Genomic DNA, 21731 nt, shown 5'->3' with positions numbered 1-21731 from the left:
CCAAAATGAAGATTCCATTTTCTGGGGAACCTATTTCAAAGTTTGATAACCCTCATTAAGAAAACAAAACATTTTCTAATATCTACTTGGAATTCCCCTTCTTACAATTTGTGCTGAACACCTCATTCTTTTGCTGTGCATCTCCAAGAGGAGTCCAGTTCTATCTTCATTCTATCTCAACAGTTGGCAGAAGACAGCAGTAACATCCCTCTTTAGCTTGATCTCCCTAAGGCTGAGCAAACCCAGTTCTGTCAGCCTCTAAGCACATCTCAGCTTCCTAATCTCGGTGGTTCATGTCTTTGTACTATAGAACCCAAAACTACACATAGTACTCGAGATGTGGTCTCACAGATCCCAAGTAGTGAAGAACAAACACTTCTCCTAATCTGCTCTTTGCACTCTCACTAACGCAGCCCCGTACGCAGCAAAGCCTTCACCCCCGCGCTGCTGTCTCGTGTTCCACTTGTTGCTCACCAAGAACCCTGACTCCTCTTCTGCCAAAAGGCAGTTCACTCCATGCAGCAGCGCAGGCTGAAGGCTGTCTATGCCCACTGCAGGGGGGTGGAGGACTTTGCACTTGCCTTCACCAAACTACATGAAGTTTCTCTCCGTCCACTTCCCCAGCTGGTCACAGCCTCTCTGACTGGCAGTCCTCTCCTATCCATTGTTCTCCCTAATTTGGCAAGGTCTGCACCTTGGTTATCTAAGATGTTAAGCAGTATTGGACCTAGAATCAAGCCCTGAGAAATATCAGCAGTCTCTTGGGTGCCATTTGGACCTCACACAGCTGATGGCCAAGCCTCTGGCCTGGCAGTCCAGCCGAATTTCACTCAACTTGTATTCTACTTACCCAAACCATCGATCTAATGAATACAGTTTATAAATTGGATTACATGAATCCTGTCTTACCACTAACTCATAGTTTTTCAAAAGAGTCATAGCAATAAAGACAAACCAGGTTAACACTGACACAGACCTTTTGCAGAAGCTTAAGTCACAACAGAGGTTAGTAGGCAAGCTAAGGTTTTATATAAACAACAATCATCAGAAACTAACTAGAAGATGAGATGCACAAAGTAAGACTGAAAAAAGGAACTTTCTGTCAGGACAAAAAGCCAGCAGGGGTATTCTTCATCTTCCAGATCGGGGCAAGCACTGTTTAAATCACATGCTGGTGTTCTGGGAAGGAAAAGTGGTAATAAAGTAACGACAGAATCATTTACCCACAAGCTTAGAAAAAACCTTGGGAGGGATCTGAGTTTCAGCGTGATTGGACAATATAATCAATACAACTGATCAGGAAGTAACAGTCATTGTAGACAGATCAATAAAAATCTATGTTAAGTATGTAGCTATGGTTTTAAAAAAACCAAACAAACTTCAAAATATTACAGGAATTGTAAACCCATAGCTATAGCAACTTCATACACATTATAGCAACTTCGCTTCAAAGCACCTGTTGTAGTTTTAAAAAGCCCAATGAATGCTATTATTTAAGGGGGAAAGCAGGGGAATCAATGAATTAAAAAACCCAAAGATCACACATGATGTAGTAACTGCAAAGTTCTTGTGCCGGTCACTGCAAGATTGTAATGATGGAGACAAGAAAGCATGCTGGAAATACTCCTATCTATCTATTATGTATACATAGGAGGGAAAAAGAGCTGAGTAATTGATTTTTAACACCACACTGAAATATGTGTTGATTAAAAGCAAGATGTAGGCCAATACGACGTTATCTTAATAGCTAATTACATTAAGTTACAGACAGTATATATTTAGGTTCTGTTTTCTTGTACTTCAATAAGACAGTTACACAGAACTGTACCTGTACTATTTGGTGTTGGAGTCTGATTTCCAAGCGATGCTACTACAGGTCCCACTGGCAAAGACGAAGGTCGCTGCTCTGACTTGCACAACTGAGCAGGTTCTAGGGGATATTTTGATATGTTAAACCCAAAAGTCACATTTAAATATGAGAATTATACTTTTGCTGGGAAGGAGATTCCACATTATTTCACCTCATCTTCAAAATGAAATCCTTTTCTATAAAAGCCATTCAGACAGAAAAACATGATTCCATCACTGTTATCTAGCTCTTTTTTATTGCTAAGCAAAGACGGCATTTAAAAAATTGCAGTCAGTCAGCTAGAAAGCATTTCTCTCTTCTGAAAATTATAGTTTAATTTAGAGCAAGTAAAACATATCAGCCTATCCACAGAACTGGAGGCAGATATACCTGATGGCTGAGGAAGCTCCATGCCTCCCACTCCCTTCCCTGCCTGTGCACCACTAAGCCCAGCATGCAACTGTACTGCATATGTGAGACAGAAGCTGTCCACCATGATGCAGCCCTTCCATCTAGTTTGCAGTTGCATCCTGCTCTGCTCATGAACATTTCTGCGGAGGTTCTCTCTGTACACCATACCTGGAGGTATAACAGCTTGGGAAGGCATTGTGCTGATCACCGACTGTTCCAAAGGACTGGGCTGATATACTGCGTCGACAGGGTTGATAGTGCTCTGAGAGAAAAGAAACAAAAGCACATTTTTTCTGAATTAAAAAAAAATAATAAAGCACAGATAGCAAGAGAACTGTGAACACAAGAAATGCCCAAATGCAAGATAGCAAATTCCTAAGAGAGAAAGTGAAACACAAATTGACAGTTGAGAACACGAGAAATACTTTCAAAGTGGTAATACTTTAATTCTTTACACTAAACTGAATTTGCTACAGATCTGAATTGTCCCATAAAAATTTCTTATTTCAAGTTGTAACTTCTGGTATTCTTTCCAATGTCCATTAATAAATATTGCATGCCAAAAGTAGAAGGTTAGACACAAATTATCTGGCAAAAAATAGGACAAGTAATCTGTATTTTTTAAACAACTTTTTTTTTCCCCAAAATAATTTGTCTAGACTATAGTAAGTCAACCCATAAATTAAGAATCATCAGCATGCTTACAGCCATGAAGCAGCTTTGTTGCCAAAGCTCTTTGCAACGCAAGCTGACAGTTTTCAGAGCGTCTCCAGTAGAGGACATTTCAATCTCATTATGAACATGGGCACTTTGAAAATGAAGCACCAATTCAACTTGACACTCGCAAGAGTCATTGACTTCGATATATATTCTTGGCTTTTACACAACAAGCCTCTTGGAAATCTAAATTACAATGTCTTTTAATCCTAACTAGGATGATTTTGTCTTGCCTCACTGGCCTGTAACTTTGTTATCATCTAAGCATCATTTGTTATACATGTTTACATACCAGAACCAGAACTTCTACATTTCCAGGGTTGTTAAATGGATAAAAAGCACATAAAATCCTTTCCCAAACACCCTGCAACTTAAAACCATTCATCTATGTCAGAACTGTGAAAATCTTTGCCTCGAGTTGCTAGGAAATCTTGCTACTGTGCTTAAGTTGAAGAGTATCAAGCACAAAAAGGTCATACAGACCAAGACCTACTTTAAAAAAGTTCTGCTTTTAAAAAAGGTAGATGAGCTTTACCTTTAAATTTAGTCATTATGTTTATTCCTATCCTCTTTTTAGATCCATATTTCAAACATTAGAAAAAGAAGAGAATCTCCAATTGTTCTTCCCTCCCTTTAGTCTATTAATTTCTATTTGCATGTAGACTGAGGGTAACAGGGTCATTTTAACCTTCCTCCTCCTATTTTCCTACAAAAGGAAGACTTCTTTCTTGTCTCCTTTCCTGGTTAACTGTAACACTGAGCTTTATCCTACATTAAAAATCAGTGAAGCAGCAATGTTTTTTTTCTTTAGCACAGGATTTATTTAATTGAAAACAAAACTATTATTCCCTGTTCATCTTTAAAAAAAAATCCTGTTTTAAAAAAAGGCATAAAAATTGCCTTCTACATTTTCATTGGTGTTAGTAACTAGCATATAAATTAATAATCCAGTACATATACTGTTACTCCACTGTATTGCAGGAAAACATCAACGCCCCTTACGAATTACTTGAACTACTTGTGCAATTATGCATGCAACACAGGTAGGTCCCTGTCCCACATATTTCACAGTTTAAAATCATGATCCCATTTTCAGAGTTAAGAAACGTAAAAATCAAGATGGTCCTATGATACATAGGATGCTACTGCTATCTTTATTTCCCCTAGTTTTTAGGGAAACTAATGCAGATGATAAGAAACACTGGTGTGACAAAGAAAAAAAAACAACCAACAAAGTAACTTTGACTTTGTATGTAGGGTTGTCACCTTATCCTTAAATGTTTAAGTCTCCACACTGCAACATAAACTGGAGTTTCTTGTTAGATATTTTGGGGTATGCCTTCATGGTTTAGAAACATACAAAGGCAGACCTGAAAGTTTCCGACTCTGAGTTCAGTAACAAAACCACATAGAAACAAGACGACCATCATTCCACCATGGTATCAAACATTGATCATATTCCTGCCTAAGTTTAAAGTGAAATCCTGACCTTTAGCCCAAGCTAACGTTGACCTCAAGAGCATCAAAATTTCAGTCTTCACAATCACTGGTGCATCGGCTAATATTTTCTTAAAGAAATATTTTTTTTCCTCCTCAATATAAGCCAGCCCACAGTGGCTAAATAGTGATTAATCAAATTCGGACTAGAGTTAAGTTGTAATATTTGTATGAAATTTCTGAGTTGCAGGTGTACTGTGCATTCCTCCTCTGCCACAGAACTGTGGTAGTGTCTAGCTGCACGACCTTTCTTTTCCAGGTCGTGCAACAGAACCTGTTCCATCACACTAAAATCTGAATTACGTGACTCTCCACAGGGTAATCGCTTCTCTTATTTACAATAAGCATGAAACCAGAATCTGTGTGTGCATCTTCACTCCAAAGTTCATACCAGAAAATCATACTGCTAAAGCTGCATATAATGGAAAGACAAATAAAGCTTGGCAATTACTGTCAGCTGTAATGAAAACACACTATGATTTTCGGAGTTATGTTTTACTGAAACCAATCTCCTATTAAAAGTATCTGAAATGTACTCAGGTGACAAAAAGAGAAGAAAGAAAGAGAAGTCACGTGACTGAAACTAAAGATGACAGAAGTTACATTAAAATGCAGAACTTATATTAAAGAAGAAACATTGCTTAAACAGACACAATACGACTTTGCATCAAATGAGCAACACTGTAGAAAAGACAAACTACTTGAAGCACACAGATAGCTGATCTATTTCATACATAAAGACACTTCAGATGGAACACAGAACTCGTTCTACCCAATAATTTCCCTTTCATCTGTTCACATGGCAGATTTTTATCTAAGTGTTCAGTCACAACACTTCCATTTAAGACACTCAGTATAAAACTGATCACTGTATTTTCTAAAGGCAAGGATGTTAGCCAACCTCAGAAGCCAATGACTCAACAGTAACTTTAACAAGACACTTGAAGCACTAAATTAGAGAAAGGAAGAAATATGTTGCAAAATGAGTGGAAATTCAGGTCTCTGTTCACATATTCTGCAGAAATAAAGGGAGATAAAGATTAGATTTAAACTTACTATAAGTCCATCTGCGTGCTTCTCCTCATTATTTTGGTCCTTAAGGAAAAAATGTTAAAAATATCAACATAACAATCTTGTACGACTTATCAGTTCTGTGTTATGCGAGAACAACAAGTTTCTCTCAGGAAGGTCTACATTTTCAGCCATAAAGTGTTCCTCATCCCGTGACACAGTAAATAAACTTAGAAGAAACAATTCTATACATAATCTCTGCACCTCTGAAGATTACTGTTTTCTGAGGATCTGTCCACACAAGTTCGACCAATTTTAAAAATATCCTTTCTGCACTGCAGAGTACAATTACTCTTTAGAACGTAGGTTCTTCCCAAATACCTAAGATTCCCTCAAAACATGTAGCACCAGTAAGTCCCTGCACACCAAAAGACACAAAGGTCTCAGTTCCTCCAGAACTGCAACTAGCATACAGGTCAGTTTTCAAAAGGATTTTCTGCTTTTGAAAGGCAGAGGTGCCTTTATAAGGTAAATGTTTTTAACTTTTGCTTTTGGGTATCCACTAGATTTTAAAATGTTTTTAGATTATTTACAGTCTAGGGTTTGGGGGTTTTTGGCTAGAAGCATATGTGAAAGAGCAGGCAATGCATGGAATAAAACTGTCGTCAGGGGAAATTACACTAGCAACAGACAAGTTAATGCCAATCTACAGTTAGCATAGTTTTAACATTGTACCAGCAACAATATAATTTTTACTAAACACTAAGCCAAATCTCTTCACTTGTGCTGCAAAGTTCATATTACCAGTATGTCAATCGATAACTTTGTTCAGTGTAAGCATTAAGACTTGTCTGCAGAGCATTTCCCCAGATTTCCAGGTGTTAATAGGAACAAGCGAAAAAAAAAAAAGCTGTAAATAATATTAAGACAGTTAGCACATACTTATGTTTTGATACTTTGTATGTTCTTCCTTAGCTTAGCTAGTTGGCAATAGGCTGCTCAAATTCCATGCCTGCTAGTCGACATTTCTTAAGCAAGGCTTTCCATGACAAAAACAACACTAAGGGCAATGGGTTCCATTGGGTTGCAAACTTACAAACAAAGAAGAAAGAGTAACAACTGGAGTCCAAATATATTGTGTTTTTTTCAACATACAAAATTTCCATGTTATGCTATCATGTCTAAGACCTAAGAAACAAAACACAAAGATGCTTCATTTGTACTGAAGCTTGGTATCCTATCTCAGTAATGCACAATCAGCAACGTGGCATGTTGATGAACTGAGGAAGGCAGAAATGGCAGAAAAGCCACAAAACTAGGCAGGCAAGACTGACCAGAAATCATGGAATGAAAAAGGGAAGGCAAAGATACAAAACTAAACATCTAAATTATAAAAGCTACTTCAAAAAACATATAATGTATATTTTTAAGACTGTAGTTTACCAACTCACTGACGGACCACTAGGTATATTTTAAAAACACACACAACAGCAAAGCTGGACATCTTCAACTGTCATACACACAAAGCGGAAAACACAAGCCAAATGCTCCACCTACTCATCCCACTTAGTTTATTTTGATTGCTTTTTGATAAGCAATTTACGTATTATAACATATTCCTATTTAGCTGGTATTTACTTCATTATTTTGGAAATGCCTTGAGTCACCTCAAGTACAAGCAGCGTGATTACACACTTGATTTACCAGTAAGTTTAATGAACATTTAACTGTCCAAGTCCTAAGGCAGGTTGTTTCAAATTGAGCTGTTTCGTGAACACTTAACACACAGTAAAAAAAAAAAACAAAAACAACCCCCCAAAAAAAACATTGCACAACCCAAAACCACAAAAAAATCCAGTTTGCCTCTATGTACCAAAATCATCTGAATAATAAATGGCTGTGTGTTTGAAACAGAGAGATGTTCTGAGTACACAGAGAAGCGATAACAATTTTCGAAGTATGCAAACAATCAGAAGGTAATTGTGAAGTCTGTCTCCTAATGAGAAAGGCACTGTAGAAGTAAAAAAGGGGGCAGGGGTGGTGTTAATATGATTTATTTTCAGCAGTGTAAGTTAGCAGCCATACTTGCCTTACAGCTTTGGGAAAAAAACTTGCAGAATCTTAAAAGGTTCTATACTGCAGAACAGAAAGCTATCAGTCAGACACGACATGTTTTTACATATAGAATGCTTCATACACATGTAACTTACAGAAGTGTAAAAACAAATCAAAACCCCCTGTATCCTTAATTTCCTACAGTAGTAAGAAATCAGGATACCAACATAGTTTACGGAAAAGGAGACAGAGGGTGAGGGGGAACAGAAGTGCCATGTAGTTAACAAGTATAGTTGCCTAAGAGAGAGAGAGGAAGGAGATGAAGCAGAATAAAGGTTATTAGAATAGTGGGAAGATTTATAGAGGGTATTTTTCGATATACATGAATCAACTTCTTCCAATTAGCTGTGCATTAACCACTCATTTAAACCACCTTATCTTCAATAGCTCTGCAACAGCTTTAGATATGGATTAGCAAAAAAACATACAAAAAAACCCCAACTCCCCAATGGATAAACCCACCTATTTACACTGGTTAATATTTACTGGTACTCACAAAAGGACTTCAAGGTGAGATTTAGCGTAACAGAAAGCAAGCCTTAACATCTCTGGGGGACCCAAATTCCACCTACCTTTATGCTTATATGGTAGTTGAAGCAGTAAAGCACTGAACTCGATCGAAAATAACTACAACTGCCACTACAAGTTCAGTTTTGTCCATTATCAGCAAACCACCCAACCAACTCAAAATATGCTTAGCATCGGTGCAAGATAAGCAATCATATTTGCCTATTCCCCAATAAACTCACCCACAGCAGAAATGGAATTTGATATTCAATAGAGGCAAGAAAGCTAATTCAGCCATCTTTAAGAACCTGAAAAGCAGATTATAATTCTGCTCTTTCAGATTTGCTAATTGCATAGTAGAGCTTTTTCAATGAAGAGCAAAATTTCATAGTAATTAAACCTCTGTGAAAATAAAGACTATTAAATACATTTATATAGTTATTAACAAAAAAAATGAGCAAGTCATTTGTTGCATAAAGTTTCTCCAACAACTACCTTAATACAGCAAGTCACATATAGCTGTGTAAGAAAACTACCATACTGCCATCTGATCTATCTATAATTGGCTCCACCAAATCCTCAAAGAATGACATATCGTCTACTCATTTCACTGTAGTAAAACAATTCTAAATGTAACCAGTACTAAATAACTGTACTAAGTGCTGACAAGGCTTTTCTTGCTATCACTACAGTGAAAGATTCAGTGTCCCTGTATGTCAAATACTGTTCTAGCTCAAGGTTCACATGGCGCAAAACTATTTCAGTGCATCCTACTAGTAAAATATTTTTGAAAATGTATAAACCTATTAACTAACAAAATTTTCTTCAGAATTTTTAAGGTACTGACATGAAATTTGAATTTCACAAAATACGCACTGATCCTTTTGGTGAATGACTTCTGATCCTGCAAGGTTCTAAATACTTAAATTTTCACTGGCCTCAAAGTTTTGTACAATGTATCTGGCATCTAGAATGAAGACAAACAGCAGTACTGTATTTGAAAGCTGCAAAAAAAAAGTTGATCTAGACTAGAGAAAAAAAGAAAAATAACTGAAGAGCCTATGCCTATTTCTGAATAAATCAGCATGTGTTCTGATTAAATTCAGCCTTAAATTCTGAAAATACTATAAATTAATTTCTCTGCAAAAGACTGTCATATTTCACTTTGGTCGCAAGATACAAATCAGCAGCTTGTAATTAGCGTACCCTAAATACAGTATATGAAGGCCTGTAAGAGTAAAACTTGACAAAAAATAAGACTTGACAAAACATAAGATAAAATTCAAATCTCACTAAATTTTAAAAACTAACAAAACATGTAAGTGAAAATCATAAGTGCATTATCCGTATTGCATTCTCAAATAACACAATTTGTACTTCAAGAAGTTCCAACATCATCAACTTCAGACCTATTAAAAACCTTGCCACACCAGTTTAGATTATCAACATCACAATTTTCCCTTTCTCTATTTATGTTAATATTCTTAAATGAAACAAAAAGAAGAGTTTTGTTAAGTTTCTATTCTGTCACCCTTACATTTGCTGAAGTTCTTATTTAGTCTAACAGCAAACTCTGCAAAAGAAAGTTTGTCTCAAAAGAAAAGCTTTCTCATCAACACGACTTACCACAAACATTGACGGGACTCTCTGCTATGGAACTCAGTATTTCAGAAACGTCATTAAAATAGTAGCATAAATCGACTAGTATCAATTTTTCAATATATATATATATCTCCTAGGTCATACAGAAGGCACTTTAAGATTTCAATTATTTTCACACAGATTAATGCTGTATAATTAAAATTCAAAACATTTTATAGTGTACTTACTTTAGCAATCTGTAGCAACACAATGCAGTGTTTTATTGATTCTACCATGCTCTAGGAAAACAAAAATAACAGGAAAAAAAACTTGAATTACTATCCTATAATACTTTGTATTTACAGGTATTTTTATTAACTATACAGAATATTAACTGAAATATTGGGTGAGAACTAAATGGACACTCACTTCTGTAGAACCCGTACTTTCCCTTCCCCCCCTTTTTTTTTTCCAGACACAAAAGCATAGCAGTAGGAAACTGAGGTTTCCAAAAGCCACATACAACACAGGTTGTCAGGGCAAAAAGGAGGTCAGCTTCAAACTTTCAGAGCGCTCCAAGCAGGTAAGCTGTCATGTGAAGAGAGGCTGAGAGAGCTGGGGTTGCTTAACCTGGAGCAGAAAAGGCTCAGGGGAGACCTTATCAATGGGCATCAGTATCTGATTGGGATGACAGGGTGTAAAGAAGATGGAGCTAGACTCTTCTTCTCAGTGGTGCCCAGTGACAGGGCAACAGGCAATGGCTACAAACTGAAATACAGGAAATTCACCTTAAACACAAGAAAATACTCTTTTACTCTAGGGATGATCAAGCTGTTGACTTCAGTTTGCCCAGAGAGGTTGCAGAGCCTCCATCCTTGGAGTTACTCAAAACCCAACTAGATTTGGTCCTGGGCAACCTGCTCTAGCTGACCGTGCTCTGAGCATGGGGTTGGACTGTTCACAGGTGCCTTCCAACTGCAACTATTCTATGATTTTATGATTCTAAGGTGCTAGACATAAATCTGAATACAGCACCAGAACCAGGCTGCCTCTGCCATCACACTGTTGGATCTAATACGGATTCTCACTGTTCTGTAAAAAGCTTTAAAAACTTTCCCAAAGAAAATAAGGTGAATTTCAGAATCTATATGTAACAGACATAAAAATTAAAGAAACTTACACTGGTTGTTTCTTTAAGACTTTCAATTTTCTGTAAAAGTAAAAACAAAATATTGTGGTGAAAGACACAATTTCCAGCATTTAGTTTGACTTAAATACTGTTCAAACACTATATTTTAATTTTAAATTCAGAGAGGAAAAAAGCAACCAACATGTTAAAGACTGTTCCTGTATACAGACACAATTTTCATTTTGTAATTGACAAGACAGAAGTCAAACTGATAATTAAAGCTTAAAGACGAGGAGGTCTTCAAAGTCTACACTTCAGTTTTGCATAACATTAACAAAAATGAAATGCACTGTGACGATTCACTCTAAGTTGAGTTTGAATCCTTATATAGTGTAGCGATTGGCACATTTCAATGATCAGTATTACTTGAAATTACCATCATTCAATTATAATAAACAAATGCAGATCAGCACAGTTTAAAAAAAAAAAACACAGAAAATAACAGCACATGCATGTTCTTGCTCTTTCTAAGCCTCCAGTAAGAGTGCATTGGAAGCCTGCCTAGTTAATTTTATCTGGAAACACTGGTTCATGAAGATTTCCTGTGTGAAACTGCACTTCGGGCAGGCAAAAGGCATCTGCATGCCATTTTACACATAAGCGTGATGCATCGAAGAAGCATATGCATCCTTTTGATGTCCTTGGGTCCGTCTGCAGAAGGCAAAATTATTAAATTGGACTCAGCACTGAACCTCTACTAATTCAATTACAGGAACTTTTTGTTTTGATTAATCTTTTTGAATCTTGAATAATCAAAGTGTGTAAAGGAACTTTTTTCCTCACACAGCGTTGCAAGCCAAATTTTACACCGTAAGAGAGTAACATGCACCTATAAATCTATGGAATGAATAGTCTCAAACTGTGGATTAAAAAGAAAATAAATGCAGTGACGGCTTCCCTGTGAATACTTGGGGAACTTTTTTTTCATTTATAGTCTGTTCCATATACTATTCATAAGGATGTTATATATTTACTTCATGATTAATTGGCAAGAGGTGGCTGAACAGCACCCAGCCTCAGCCTTTTCCACTGGAAAGACTGGACGATGCTGATCTAGGAAATAGCGTACCAGGGATGTTGTATCACATATATCACAAAATTGTATTTACTTCTGCTGCTAGCAGAGAAATATGGAAACAGCTAAAAATTCCTTTGTTTTTCTTTGCTTTCCATGTCTCTACTATACTTCTAGTCCAAACTTTATCAACATGTATTGAAAAAAGTATTTTAAATATGACAGCAGTGAAGCTTTGAGCTTCACTGTATGTACCCAAACATAGATATCTTGTCAGATGAAAGATTATACAGCTGAAATTCGGTCTCATTTGGTCTCAAAGCTTTATAGCCAACTGCAGGCAGCTGTCAGCAGTTTTGATTATTCTTTACCTATTTTTTCCCCAACATGTTATAGAGTATTTACACATCAAATAAACAGGTATCTCATTTTCTTTGCTGGTATCATCTTTACTGAAAATCTGGAAGTGATGTCAGGCCATATAATGTAATTCAGTCACACTGTTTTCCCCCTACCCATTTGTAATTTTCCATTTTCCAAACAGTAAACTCTAAGACATTGTCATTTTTAGACATAGGTACAGACAAAAGGGTAATTTGTTGAAGATCACACAGAAGATATGAGATGAAAAAAAAAATGAGGACACCTGGTTTCTAAGGCCTATCCACAAAATACACAATCATAATTTTTTCCTCTATGGAAATTAATTCTTTGTGAGCTGGCCAGCTTAAGTAGTAACATTACGCATTAATCCAGTATTTTTCACATTCGTGCTGTAGGGCTACATTGCAAGAATACAGCACATGGAGCTGGAATATTGTCTTCTTCATATGTTCACGAAATTATCAGAACAATGCAGGTAGGTTGGATACACTTAGTCCCTGCACAGACACTTCTAAAGAGCATCAGCCCTGTTCTTTAAGGCTAAGCAAATGCTGACATGGAAGCCTCTGGATTTTGTGATATTCTAGAATGGTGACGTAAGCAGGCACAAAACAAGGTTATGAACTCTCCCCCTGTAAGATCTCACACAAACAAACTGTAGACATGACACTGGGGAGAGAAAATCAAATGGACTATTACCGGCAAAAAAACCAGCACGCTTACAAGAGTGGTTGGTTTGGAGGAGAAGTTGGGAGAATGCTTGTATCATATCTCATCAACGGTACAGATCTACACTGATACATACACACGTTGTTACAATCCTTGTACTTTCTTCTGTTTAAATTTGCATTAAAGTAAGTAATATAGATAATTTAGAAAATATAAAATTGTAAGGAAAATCATAAGCAGGTAAAAACATGTGTGTTGAAGATAAAACCATTACCAATAAAAATAAAATCAAAGAACATAATTTACTATTAAAAGTTATCACAATTTTCTCTCTTCAGCATCCCTACTGTTTGAAAACTGATGAAGATAAAATTTTAATAGGACCGTTTCCCCGGTTTTAGGTAATGAATACACATATTTTCAAATAAAATATTAATTTTCTGCAGACTTACATTTGCAGAATGCAGCCATATGCTATATCTAATCAAATCAAACTGCAGGCTGCTGCTGAAACCACTCCATCTACTTGCTACTTGTTGCACATCCTTGACATCCGATTTTTTATGAAGCCACTGGTGACCCAATAGAAAGCTAATTTTATTTCAAAGAACATGATTTTTGCCTCATTCAACAATCACGTGACTACAGAGGGATCAGCTCGTCCAGCAAACAGAGGCAGCAGAGGCACATAGCGGTAGCTGACTTGTGATACAGTGCAACCTGAATCCCTGTGCTCAGCCTTGGGTTTACTTCACAAAAAGTACTCCCAAACAGCTTAAGCAGGCTACATTTGCCTTAAAAATCTTGGTGAGTAATGTCAGCTTTGTTCCAGTCTGCCAAATATACACCTCTTTGCTGTTCTGATGCTCTTCAACGCTTACAGTTTTATTCTCCCTGATAGATGCAGTCAAGATAGTTTCACAAAACTGAACAGAAAAGTTTTCTTCGAGTTCTCACCAATAATATTGCTAACATTGCAAGAAAGCAAGGTACTATCTTGTCTTCACCTTGAAATGCCAGTATCCTCAGATCACACACCTTCCTTTACTTCCTACGGAATCGGATATATAGACTGTGCTCCATCAGCAGATTCAGCAGAACTGGCAGCACTGCTAGTTATAGTACGTTTGCAAGATAATATGACCCTACTATACAGTGTTAGTTGTACTTCTGCCAGGAGTACTGATATAACACAAGGAATTCACTATAACCACAATGTTTCTCAGTCTTCAAAACTCATCAAGTCTATCTTCTTCTGTCTTCTTCCAAGTTCAACGGATTACCAGGTCTCAGAAAGAAGATATCCAAGAGATCTTGAACCATCTTGGAACACCTATACTCTATACCATTATCTTCAAAAGATCAAATATTCTGTAACTAAAAAACAGCTCATCCAGTGCTCCGTACACTTGCAAAACCAATAGCTCAGGTTTTAAATGCCTGGCCATAAACAGTTGCAGAACACAGCACTCAGCTAGCTGGGAAGCACGTAACACTCAAATAACAAAATTTTGTTTCCTCAGCAGAAAAAAATAATGGTTGGATGGAAGTATCCTGCAGTTTACACTCAGCTCATAGTCTGATAGCTGAACCATACTTCCATAAATAAATAGGAAAACTGCTAAATACAGTATCAAAAAAACCTCTTAGCTGCTTTAGTACAGGAAGAGACATGATCAAAAAAGTGCTTTGCCAAGTCTTTTTCATTTTTAATAGAGAATAAATGGAATCTATAGGAATAGTAACACTCATCAAGATTTAAAACCAGAAGAAGCTGACCTCTTCTAAACAAGCCTCCTGCTTTCTCTATAATGAAGTCAATCTGTCTGTTCCATAGATACCTTGCAGAGATAAAGAAAGAAATCAGCACAACATGCACAAAGTCTCCAGGGATTCGAAGCACTGTCACAGGGAAAAAGAAAGTACTGCCTGATCTGCAAAGTAGCATCTGGAGGGAGGTCAAAATTGAAGGAGAACTCTTCTCAGTAAGACGTACCAAAGTAGAAATATAAAATCTTTAGATCTTACTCTTTTGGTCAGTTGTCTACAGACTAAACACACTTACACAGAGAAAATTGTGCTTCAAAGTTATTTTAAAAGTCTGTACATGCAAAAGAACTCCCGAAATATCATCACTTGTGAAGTCTCTAAGATGCCACATAACACATCAAACAATATGGGTAACACATGAAAGGTCACAACCACTGTAAAGAAATAAACGAATCACAGAAAGCATCAAACTTGCAAAACTGAAACCAACCACCAAGAGAACAGAGTGTTTTTCAGAAGTGAAGCTGGGGGGGAAAGACGGAACTAGGATGAAATACACCACTACTTTATCATATTGAAATTACTGCATTTGCTGAAAACAAAAGCAACTCCTCAGTAATAAACCCTTCACAAGGAATTGTTAAATTACTCCTCCACACCACACAAATCAATACACAAAACCAGCATGCTACTTAATGCCAACCCACACCACCAAAGGTGTGTGCTAGCCTTTCTCAAACACAGCAATTGAACTTTGACCTACAAACTTGACTTTGAAATGGAACAGGAGAGGGTGCAAAAAAATATACAACACTTAAGTGAATTACAAACTCGCTGAAAAAGCAGTGCTCCCCACGTAGCAAGTTACATTTTTGGCATCCTCACCTAAGGTGCATGAATTATGGTATTCTCAGACTTCCAACTTGTTAAAGATTAAAAAATAGCAAATTTTATTTAAAATGTTTCGACAGTTGATTAACAGAGGAGTAATAATTTCCTGCAGACTGAAATATTTTTTAATGTTATGACACCCAGTACCACTAAAAGTTGTTTGCAACCTATTCACAACACAAATATTATCAGTTATTCAAATTGCTTTAAGTGAGTTTGACAACTTGACGAATTAGAACCGGACTTGAAGTTTCTATAGATTATAGCGAATTGATGCACAAAACCATCTGATAAGCAAAATAAGCAATATTTAAGACAAAATGTACTTGCTTTTCTCTGTTCATCATCTTTGCAGTTCTGGAGTTTTTCGTCAAAGAGCTAAAAGAAAGAGATAACTTGTGAAAATATTGAAACTGTTATTTTTTAATGTAATATCTGCCAGAAACACCAAAATGTCAAACCCAAAAGCATTTAATAAGTACTGAAGTTATACGAGCATGATATTAGGAGCCAAAGCAGTTTTTGCCTAATATTTCTTTACAGTATTTGTGATACAACAAATTTGTAACTGATTTCTCACATTATCCCATTCTGCAAGAGACCAAATCTCAGATCCTGGCTAGTTTCACAGCTCAGTCTGGCATGGTTCTACCACAGTTTGAACAAAAAGGTGAGGTTAAGTGATGAAAGTGACACTCATCAAAACACCTCAAACTGTCTTTCTTTTATTTCAGCGAAGACCTTTGGGGCATATAAAGTGCCTACCAAAACAGCCTCAACCCTTATCAACCCTTCCAAGTACCTTGTTAATCAGGTACATGATTCAAATCACGTAAGATTTGTAAGCACTTCTTTTGCAAAGATATGTAGTGATTTCCCAGCATGAACTCCCATTTATTTTTTTGAAAGTTGAATATGAGATGCAGCTAAGAAAAGTGAAACAAATTCTTACTAGAAAGCTGAAAGTTAAAAGTTACCTCCAAGTGCACTCTGAGGTGCACATACGAATAATCATTAAGTTGTTCAAGGAAATACAAGATTAAGGGTAATGCTCAAAACTTCACCACATCTACCCTTGCTCAGAAAACAGGCTGTAATTTTCAGTAGGTGAGTTACAGTTCCTCACTCAACTGTCTGCCTGAAACCTACTCATGTGTTCTCTTTCCCTTGAGGGCTGATTTCTAGTTCTGAAAAAAGACTGTAGTCTTGGTCCCTGTCCGTCCTCAAATTCATTCTTCTTTCATTTTTAACTAATTCCTGTAACTCCTCCTCCCAGTCAGCCTGAAATAAAAATCAGAAGGTGTAAAGATTTAAGTACCTTCCTTCAGTGAAGCATGCTAGATGGCTCCAGAATGAGAGACAAAGCCAACTCCTCATCAAGTCTTTGCAGTTTAGCTTTGAATTTTTGCTTGCATCTCTTTTGCCTACCTCCATTTTTGTTGGTATACTCTTCCCCCTCTCCGCCCTCCCCTGCAACTGAATTTTTGCTGAATATCCCACATGCAATACTCGCCCACTATATTAGGAAAAAAAAAATCCAAACCAGCAGAACTGAAACAATCTTAACAGCAATTTTAACCTGCTGAGTCATGGGAAGAAGTGTCCTAACCAGCAGCAAAAACTGTTTTTCTCAGTAAGGTGGGTACTGAGAGATGTGACGATGTGACCTCATCATTCCTCACCTTCCCCCCTACTCTTAAAATTCACATACAACTTGTGAAAGAATTGTGTTTGTACCAAATTTCTACACGTTTTCACTCACGGACAAAGAGCAAATTATCTATCACTACTGCAACAAAGACTGAAACTATCTGCAACTGTAGTTACATAGTACTTGACAAAATTTTCTCAAGATAAATTCTAAAATGCTATGAACAATATAATGATTTAAGTATGTTTTAAAATTAAACTTAAGTCATCTCTGCCACTTCCATGAAGCTATATATACAAAAGAATGTTTCAGCCACTGAATATTATTCTATAAAATCTGTTTGAGTTATTCTATTTTAACAATCCCAAGAGCCATTCTAAGAGAAAGCCATTTTCAGTTTATTTCAGCTCTTAGTTTATAACTTTTAATTTTTATACTTCTATTAAATGTATCTCTATTTCAGAAGCAGTTAGAACTTAAGTAACATCCTAAGGTAGGGAGAAAGAGACAGTAAAAGCCTATCATCATCAGACTTCATATATAAAAAAGGTAAGTTTTCTCGAGTTCACAGTCATCTCAGCCAGATGAGCTCTCTCTGCATCCCACATTTACCAGCACACGTGCCAAGCATAAAACATGACTCTCCCTCTGCTGACCTTCCTTTCAACCAGATCTTGAAATCCGCACTGACAAGCAGACTCCCAATACAGCAAACGCACCAGTTAGTTACCATACCTTCAATTGGTCTATCAAGATCTGCAAGTAAGCATCAGCCTCGGTAAGTTTCTTGTCAAAATCATGAACGCTGGGAACAAATCCTGAATCCACACCCTAGACAGAAATAAATAAATAAAAATCAAATACATAACTAGCACTTCAGAGGAGGAAAAAAAAAATAGTTTTGCCTGACAACTGACTGATAAAACACTGCCTTGCCTCTCGTCCTGCCATGTGCAAACGCAGGCACACAGCTGAACACATTTGTCTTCTATTTGCAGCTAAATCAGTAACAGTAAATTGCTACACATTTTCAGTGGGAGGTATAATCATCAGACACTAGAGTATTTCATTACTTATGATTGAATCAAAATTACACTAATTAAAGTTTCTTTGGAAAATAAAAAGGAGAATTCAAGTTTTTCTGAAGACTGTCTTGTGATTCCATATTCTTACATTTCAGTTAAGGAAGACAAAAACCATACCCAACTGGACAACTGTACTTTTCACACTTCAGACAATATTGCTCAACTCACAGCTCCTTAGCCAAGAACTGAGCTAATGAGTGCTAGCTCTCTTCTTAAACACGGACTCACTTTTGAGCCGAGAAATTCAAAATTATTACTCCTGGTTGCCCTAGTTCCTTTATAGCTATAACAATTTGCATCCTTGTCACTATATTTGGTTTCTTACATTTTGTCACACATATGCCAACAAGGACAAAGCATGAGTGCCATGAGAATGATTACTTTTATATTTTCTTGCTTGCAAGTTTGTTTCGCTTAATAATATAAGACTCAAAGCACGTTTCTGCATAGAGCATAATCCCTACCTTCAAACTAAAACCCCATGTATTTAAAGACCTGAATGAATTCCCACTAGGTTGCCACATCTTTAATCACAGGAAAGAAAAGAGAGGATTCTTGAAATTGGTTACTTCTGACTTCATGCACACATGCTACATAAACACATTTTAAGGTTTATTTATATAACACCTTTAATGTAAATGGAACTGCAAAACAAATACTGACACACTCTCAGCTTAAAAAAGATGGTACAATGCAAGCTAAACATATATGAGGAAAAAAACCACAAAGGATAAAGAAGCAAACATTGGTTATAACAGAAGCATAACCCTGAGAACATCACAGCAGTGACAAGACTTTCCTACCAGCCTAAATATTTTCACCCATGTTCACATTGATCTAAAATACGATCTAAAATATGATCAAGACCCAGGTCTTGACAACAGTTCTACATCAGTAAATCTATCCATACAGATCAGTTTGTAAACCAGCATAAAAAAGATACTTCACCCTGTATTAGACAGTCCACACTGGAAAAATTTAGAAATAGTGTTGTGAAACAAGGAAGAGGGAGAAGAGAAGAAAAGAAAGCAACCATTTTGACTATGCCAAGAAATTAAGAAAAGACAAAAAAAAAAACCCTAGTGTAACAAGCTATCAAAAAGAAACTAATAGGCAGAAGGGAGAGTCCTTTCAACCAGGAAACTTCTTACACTCCCTCAAACTAGTCAAGTTTAAAATTACACCCAAGCTAGATCTGAAACTATATCAAATTAGTATTCTACTTCCTTGTTCAAAACAGAATAGGCTGTACAGCTAGCAGCCAACACCATTTCAGCAAACGGTCTAGTTAAAAAATTCTGGAGGTCAGATTTCATACACCAAAATTGCATGAACTATACGGAAAATTTCTGCTGAAGATACTATACACAGAAATATAGTTTATGGTGCAAGTTATCTGAATGTTGCATCAAAATGCTGATTTTTATTTCAGTCATCAGTCTATGACTACTAGTATGTAACAATCTGGTATTTTTAGTGGTGGCTTAAAGATGAAATGCCATTCTAAAATTTCAGCCTCTTAGCACTAAGGGAAAAGCTGATTACAACATTTTGTGTTACAACTGAGCAGACATCCCTATCAAACACAGAGTGAAAACTGTGACCTAAGAATTCTATTAAAAGGTTAAAACTTCAATCAACGTAATGAGAAAGCCATAAAACCGAGTACAGTGTCAAGCTGACACAGCACAGAGATGAAAGATGAAAATAATTTTGAAAAGAAGCACAGGTACATAAAGCTGTAGCACTTCACTAGTTTGCGCTTGGTTTGTATAAAGACAGTTTAGATGAAATTTGATAACCTACTGAGCAAATTTACTAGTCCGTGTTATATGAGATTAGGTTAATAACTGTAAGTTCTCACATAGTTTTAAAATCTAAAACCAAAAGATAATTGGAAAGTTAAAAATATCAAGATTAGCAAAAGCACAGAAAAAAACACTGTATAAACAGCAAACAAAATCAATGAGTATTTCAAACCCAGCAGTAAATTAGAAAGAGCAGATATACAAAGTGCAGATTTGCATAACAAATCCTGATTTCTTCATCATCTGGTCACCCAAAGACACAGTAGAGGAAAAAAAGGGGACCCTTTCTCTTTCTTCCCTCCCCTGGCATGTAGGAAATGAGGCTTCAAAAGAAATGGGTGAGCAGTGTCAACAGAATGGCATTTAACAGCTTGTTAAACATGTAAATTAGGAAACTGCACATGTGAACTAGCAATAAAATTTTTATGACAAACTTGCATTATATGCTGTTCACCTATTCATAAACTGACAAAAGAGGTTGCCTGCAGATACTGCTGAACCTCCACCCTTGGAGAGCAGAGTTCAAGACTCAACTGGATTTGACCCTCGACAACCTGATCTAACCTAGAAGTTGGTCTCATGATGAGACGGGGCTTGGACCAGGCAACTTCTAGAGGTCCTCTCCAGCTCAAGTTATACTGTGATTCTAAAATAAGTATCTTCAAATTATTAAAAATAATAGGAACCCAGGCTATTTCAGATCTTCAGAAATACACTGATTCTTTCTTATTGTCAGTACCGATTCAAAGTAACATAACCTGGTTTTCCATGGAATAACTAGATCTATTGGTAAGTACACTTTATTTCCCTCAAATAACGACTACTCTGTGTTCATGTAGGTTTTAAGGAATTAACAGTTATATTACCAGATGAAATAGGTGCAGAAGCAAGTGATTTATGTAACTTCTAGTCTGCCCACCACCTCCCACAACAATACATTTGGTATCTGACTCCTCCCCACAAAGAAGCCCATATTGATAACAACTCTAGGGAAAAAAGGAAAAGGTAACATAGCATTCTTTCCCTCATCCCTCCCTCCCTCCTACAACTTCTGGGATGTCCCTTCAGGACGTATCAAAAGCTTGAAGACTACACTCAACAGGGCACATGCCAATCCCAGTGTCTGTAGGTAGAAAGGAGAAAACAGGGCCGTGCAGCACACTGGCCTGCCCAATTAGCGGTCTCCCAGTGTGATCTGCTCGACACTCGCTAATGAGTGAGACAGGATGGTTATCCTAGGAAAGGTTTTACGTGCTGGTCTGGGGGCGAGTAAAGAACTTTCATGCTAGGAGTCCTGCAAAATTATTCCCTTCATACACGAACCTTTTTTTGGAGGGGGTAAACAGGAGGGCAATAACAAAACATAAATCAATTAAAAATACATATTATGAGCCTTATTTCCATTATAGAACCGCTAGCACTAAGGGAGTTAATACGTTTTTTCCTTGTCCTCCAAATTAGAAGTCACACATATCACTAATGCATTTCTATTCAAAACTTGTCCATGCTGAGAAGTAATTCCAGCTTAATTTAAACTAGTTCTTTCAAATGAGGATGGGATGAAGAGATTGCATCATCCTT

The 21731-nt window shown here is 36.8% G+C and overlaps 1 protein-coding gene across 6 annotated transcripts in view; it reads right to left on the bottom strand.

Annotated features, from left to right (window-relative positions):
* OSBPL9 (oxysterol binding protein like 9) overlaps window positions 1-21731 on the bottom strand; it is a 66356-nt gene that overhangs the window by 10007 nt on the left and 34618 nt on the right. For 4 of the 6 annotated variants that reach the window (XM_086617482.1, XM_086617478.1, XM_086617480.1 and 1 more), the window contains 7 exons: window positions 17993-18088; window positions 15937-15984; window positions 10869-10898; window positions 9937-9987; window positions 5531-5569; window positions 2429-2522; window positions 1829-1930 (listed from right to left, as the gene is read on the bottom strand). In XM_086617482.1, the coding sequence (XP_086473608.1) occupies window positions 1829-1930; window positions 2429-2522; window positions 5531-5569; window positions 9937-9987; window positions 10869-10898; window positions 15937-15984; window positions 17993-18088 (460 nt within the window). The remainder of the gene's footprint in view (window positions 1-1828; window positions 1931-2428; window positions 2523-5530; window positions 5570-9936; window positions 9988-10868; window positions 10899-15936; window positions 15985-17992; window positions 18089-21731) is intronic. The other 2 variants (XM_086617483.1, XM_086617479.1) reach the window with 1 other exon arrangement.

Source organism: Tauraco erythrolophus, chromosome 10 (assembly GCF_009769465.1).
Source record: "Tauraco erythrolophus isolate bTauEry1 chromosome 10, bTauEry1.pri, whole genome shotgun sequence".
Taxonomy (NCBI): Eukaryota; Metazoa; Chordata; class Aves; order Musophagiformes; family Musophagidae; genus Tauraco; species Tauraco erythrolophus.
This window is presented reverse-complemented; position numbering and strand designations above follow the sequence as displayed.